At 31.5% G+C, this 6,000-nt stretch overlaps 1 protein-coding gene across 9 annotated transcripts in view; it reads right to left on the minus strand.

Annotated features, from left to right (window-relative positions):
• Positions 1–6,000, minus strand: part of NFAT5 (nuclear factor of activated T cells 5) — a 120,323-nt gene that overhangs the window by 56,437 nt on the left and 57,886 nt on the right. For 8 of the 9 annotated variants that reach the window (XM_019654552.1, XM_019654526.1, XM_019654518.1 and 5 more), the window contains one exon: positions 3,166–3,291. The exons of the other annotated variant lie outside the window; for it this stretch is intronic. Coding sequence is in view for 3 of the 8 variants with exons in the window: in XM_019654526.1 (XP_019510071.1) it covers positions 3,166–3,291 (126 nt within the window). In the remaining 5 variants the exon portion in view is untranslated. The remainder of the gene's footprint in view (positions 1–3,165; positions 3,292–6,000) is intronic. 9 annotated transcript variants of the gene reach the window in all.

The following is a 6,000-nucleotide window of genomic DNA, read 5'->3' on the forward strand; positions in this document are numbered from 1 at the left end:
GAAACCACCTGCTATTCTCTTCTCAGAAACCCCAAATTCTGGTGTAACTTTTATTTCTCCTAAATATTTACATTTTAGTTCTTTATAACCTATACTATAGGAATCACACACACAAAAAAAGAATCCTTTCACAATCTGCATTTCTTCGTGATCATGTCCTTATTTTGCCAAAAAATACCATCAGTTCATTTGGATAACTTTTTTGCACTAGGAAAATGGCCTCTGTCTTAATGACTGAGAACCTACAATAGTACTGTTCAGCAAGTCTGTGTTCTAAAACTTTTATTTACTCACACATTGAACTTCAAACTCTTAATTACCTTTCCAGTAGTACAAAAAAAGAAGTCTTTAAAAAATGGGAAGGAGTTCAAATTTCAGAGTGGTAATTCTCAAGTACACTTCCCAGGTTTTGACATTTTGACATCTCCTCATGGAGAGGGGAAGAGTGATGCAGAAGCAAGTCCTCTTTTCTCAACCCTCAACCTGGGACTTACTGGATAAAAAGATGTTACTGATGGGAGTATGTCAAAGTGTAAATAGTGTAGAGGCAGAAAAAGATTTGAGAGACACTCTTTTACCCATTATTCTGGATTGTGGATTAGCAGCATCACGTTTATTCATTCTCCCGGTAATATGTAAAGGGGAAATATCTAGATTGGTGAATCTGAGAAATACATTTTAAATAATTAAATAATAAAAAATGTACATGAACACCTACATGCCCAGCCTCTAAATTTTAAAATTTAAATTGATTTAGAACTTGTGAAACACAAACCTTTATGGCAGAACTAGAAGTCTGTTCCCACCAGGCCCTCATACCTGATAGCAGCCAATCCGGCTCCTTCAAAACTCTGAAGAATTAACTACATCAAGAGTCATCATTTTAATGCATTTCATACTTAAACAGCAAATGCTATAGATGAAAAAAAAAAAACTCACAGAAGTCTAAATTAATGTTCCTGTCCTTGGACGTCTAGTCTTTTGTCTAGGAAACATTGAGTAACTGGTAATTTGCTTTAAATCTCTCTCTCTGACAGTTATATCATGAAGGATATTAGCATGTCAAATAAAAAAGCAATTCTAATGATATATACTAACTAATCTCTCTACAATTATGCTGCAGTTAAAACTCTCATCTATAATGTTATACAACAAAGACTATTCTACCAACGAGACATTAGAATCCTAGAATAAGACTGTTGGCTACTAAAAGTAAATTTATGTTTAAAAAAATTACAGATGACTTGGTTTGTGATCACAGAAATTTTCTGTGTGTGAATATAAGAAAACTGTCAAGGTTACCTCCTTGCTCTCTTCACCATCATTACAAAGTCAATAACTTCTCAATCTAATAAGAATTTATTACTTCAAAATATTTCCTGGGTTAATTCTCTTATTTTCATGGTTTTTCAACTAATAGCTTTCAATCTAATTTATCTGGAGAGGATTTTCTCAAATATATGAAGGGAGGGAGAGTAGGAAGGAGAGAGGATCAACATTCCATGAGTGACCCAAATCTAAGAACTTTCAATATTTATATATAAAAACTTCTGAAATTCACTTAGGTATTATTTAAAAGGAAGTGTTGTTCTTTTCCCAAACCTAGCTAACACTTTTTCAGCTTTTAAAAGGAACTGGATCTACTGTCAGCAGATGTTAAAAAGCACAGAAGAAACAGACTTTTAGTTCTATATAGATTCAAAATGTCTTTAAAAAACAATCTCAAAAGATACAAAAGAAATCAGTTAGTCAATTTCTACCTGTGGATTTAAAGTGAAACATTTCATTAGAAAATCTTTTTCTTTTTTTTCCATATTTTATTGTCTGATACAATTTCAAACTAGACTAAAACTTTAAATTCCAGTAAAAATATTCAGGGACATTTTAGAACCCAGTGGGTATAAAGTGAAACCAGGTCATCTTATCAATTTTATTACTAAAAAGTTCACAATTAAATCCACAGAATCTGTTAGAAAATGTCTGGCAACACATGAACAGTGAGCAGGGCTGATAAGTTTCTTTGCCATGTTTAGTTTTCCTGCCGTCAACTAGGAAGGCAGCAAACTGCTATACAGCTCAGGAGAAAGATTGGTACACAAGGTTAATGGTACATACATTAACACATACAAGAAAAATATCCCAAGTTCTAATATAGTACCAATATCCTCATTTAAATAACAACCTTCTGCCTCATTGTTCTTTATGAAACGAAAAGAATTTACTGAAAACAATGCTTTGATGGACTTCAAGTACCATTTGAAAAGAGGTATCATATTAGACAAGAAACCTCCAATTAGTAGGACAGATAAAACTGTAGAATATATATATGTACATATATATATTTTTTTCTTTTTTTAAAACCAAATACACATAGCAGTCTATAAACCCAACTAAAAGAATACAGTTGGGCAATCTAATATTTTTGAAACCATGCTTATTATTTTATCACTAATCAAGACTTTTTTCTGTTAGCTTGTCTGTCAATCTTCTATTCTAATTAAATCAAAATTTGAACCGGTTTTATATAATTATAATTATATATTTATAAAGTGCATGATTTGAGAGCTGAGAAAAAATAAACTTGACAAATTTCAAACATTAGTTTCCATACTTTTTCATTGATATAAAAGTGTCTTTATATAAATATTACATTCAAATATTTGATTACTTTCAACTGAATGTAAAATTAGTCACGTTTTTCAATGTAGGGAAAGGTTATAGTAATATGCTACAAACAGAAAAGAGACTTGAGTGCTTGAGTCCTTTTTCAGATTATACAAAGAAATTTTTTTTTCCTTTTTTTAAAGCAAATTTTATAAAATAATTGTTAAATATAATTTAATAGATATAAGTTTCTATCCATAGCTTGGTATTTAACCTTCTTATGTGCAGTCAACAAAAGAGCTTTAAATTCATTCTCATAGTTGAAGACAAGGTCCATTCTAGGAGATGGCACTAATAGATGCGCCAATGTGAAATTTTAAGAAATAATAATTATATCAATAAAATTACATTGAAATTTTTTATTTTAAAAGTATATATTTTAAAACCTCCTAAAACAAAGCCTCAAATCACACTCTTTTTGGTATGAACTTTGCCAGCACTGTTCATGTTGGCCAGATAATAATTCTAGTTATCTTTAATAAAGTAAAATGAAATGCATACCAGCAGCAACTACAGCTGGAGGAGGCGAGCCTGCCTCACCACCACTTGTCTGACTCATTGATGCTACAGATGTTTCTCTAGATGGAGGTAACTGTAACTCCTTTGGGAGAAGATCATAGACAGATTCTATGGGGGGAAAAGAGAAAAAATTTGGAAAAGAGTGTAAGTCAATAATCTAATATATGAGCACGAATATATCTTTTCACTCACAAGAACTATATTACACACACACACACACACACACACACACACACACACACACACAATACTCCATGTAATTACTGTTGTAAAAAATTATTAGAAAATATTTTTATTTTATTATATAATATTATTGAACAGAAGAATACATTTTCTATTAGTTCTGCCCCATGTTTTCTTCTTGGCTTTATTTATCCCTTATGTTAAAGATGGCCTCCAGAAAAAGTTATTAAATTTTAAAACTGGATAAAACTAGATAGAAGAATGTCAAATAACCCAAGATGTTCCAATATCTCCCACTGTAATAATGATTGTAACTTACCACCTTTCACATATTGAGATAGCAATATACTAGTATATATTAACTTTAAATTGCCTTCTCTAATCAGACCACTAGTCTAGTCCTGCTGTGATATATATATAGCACCTTTTAGCAAATATTTTAATTTGTTCTCATAATGCATGTTTCCCTCCTAAAGAAGCTAAAAAAGGAACGTCATGGCTCAAGGAAGTACTTCTTACTCTGAGAAATCTCCAACTATAGAAAGGGGCAAGTATAGAATACTTGATATAAGAGTATATCAGAAAGCACTATTGTGTACATTAGATTATGATTACTTTTGTTTCCCAGATTAAAGAATACTATATTTTTAATGTATTTCAAAATACTGTCCATAAAACTAAATTTCTATCTACTGTTTAAAAAATTATTTTGTAGTTATTATTATATGGTCTGGACAGAAATAATTCTCAACATATCCTCTAAAAGTAGTAGAATTAACGGTTGGAAGGAACTTCAAAAGACCAGTTAGAATCATATGCTCATTTTCAAAAGAACCAAAGCACAGAATTTAAGGGACTTGCCTCATATTCCAAGAAACACAACATTCCAACAATTAAAGATTATTAATTATTTGCATGAGTGATTAAAAAACCACAGGTAGCCCTATGCAACATTTTATCCTTGGTAACAAATAATACTTTCAGTTAACTGTTGATTACTGAATTCATAAATACTTTGATCCTCCCAGTTAATCATTAAAGTACTATCCTAACTTTGATGTGGATAGGGATAAGGAAGAATGTTGTGAAGGAAAGCTAAAATTAGAAGTTGTACTATTAAATGATCTTCCTTCCCAGTAAAGAAGCAACTTAAAAGTTTCTCTTGAAAAACCCTATTACTTAACACTTGAAATTCATCTTCAAAGCATTTGGCAAATTGGATACCTGTCTGACTATAATAAGCTTTGACTGAAAGTTTTCAGCTTGTTAAAATGTTGCTAAAAGCCTTAAGTAAATGACTTCCATTTTTCAAACAATATAGGGGGAAGGCTAGGGAGAACCTAATTAAAACAGAAATGCCATGTCATCAAATATTAATTTTAATACAATTATCATTCTCAATCCATGTTGAAAACAAGAATTACTATACATAAAAGAGGAACATACTTGAGTCCTTGTTTTTGTCCAAACAAAAAGGAAATTTGAAAATAAAAATTAGCTTAGATGAAAAGGGAAAGGATCTACCAGAACACATTTATGTCAAGGAAAAAACACTATCCTAGTAATAGCCCGCCTCATTACTAACAGTGCTTCTCTGGTTGGGACTATTTCTCTACTTTTCTAATTGTTAAAATAAATAAATCAAATCAAAACAAACCCTTGTGGACTGAAACATTCTACATTTCCCAAAGAAGGGTACAAAATTGAATCTACATTAGAGGTATAAAAGCATTGTTAATAAAAATACATTGGAAAGAAAAAAAATACACTGGAAAGTAACTCAATACAGAATGTATTATATCTCAGCCATCTCCATAGCCTGCCCCTTAAAGGAAATAAAATAACATGAAAGGTCAAGTGGAAGGGTAGAAAGCATGGATTTATTTCTTCATCAAAAGTATTTCCTGATTAACTGACTCAAGCGTTTGGAAATTTTAAAGAAGTCAGAAGTTTTAACGTATCTATCCAAAGGAGGCAGCAGCTAATATAGCCATTACCATCACAGGCTCTGATTTCAGACAGAACTGGGTTGGATCTGCTACTTAAATAACCTCTCTAGGATTTTAAATCCTCATTTAAACTCTTCCTTAACCCCATTATCTCAAAGATATTCCCTCTATGTTGTAACTGTATAACTCAACCACATATACTAGCCTTACTCTTAAATCTACTTCTCAAAGACATAAAAAGATGAAAGGAATATGTATTATGCTGTTAATACTATTGTCATTTAGTATTACATTCAATCCAAATTAAACACTTTCCCAGTCTCCACTAGCCAGTGAAAAACTCCTGAACAAGAGCACTGGTACTTTAAATCCATGAAAATGACAAATAGTCCTAAATTAAGTGGTAGCAACTGCATGTTAAGCTGCCATATCTATTTTTCTTGTGTTATCTACTAAATCAGTAGATAGATAAGGGAGGGATGAAATTCTAGGTTTACAAACATAGAATATAAAGAAAGAGAATGGAAAATCCATAATGGGTTTCCTGAGGAGAGACTTCCCTAGAAAACAAAAGTAAAATCACTTTTAGAATTTTTTTTTTTTAAGATTTTTATTGGGGAATTGGGGGGATGGGAACAGAGGTGGGGAATTGGGGAAAGGGGAACAGACAAGTTGCTGTCGTTTT

Source organism: Hipposideros armiger, unplaced genomic scaffold, assembly GCF_001890085.2.
Source record: "Hipposideros armiger isolate ML-2016 unplaced genomic scaffold, ASM189008v1 scaffold_9, whole genome shotgun sequence".
Classification (NCBI taxonomy): Eukaryota; Metazoa; Chordata; class Mammalia; order Chiroptera; family Hipposideridae; genus Hipposideros; species Hipposideros armiger.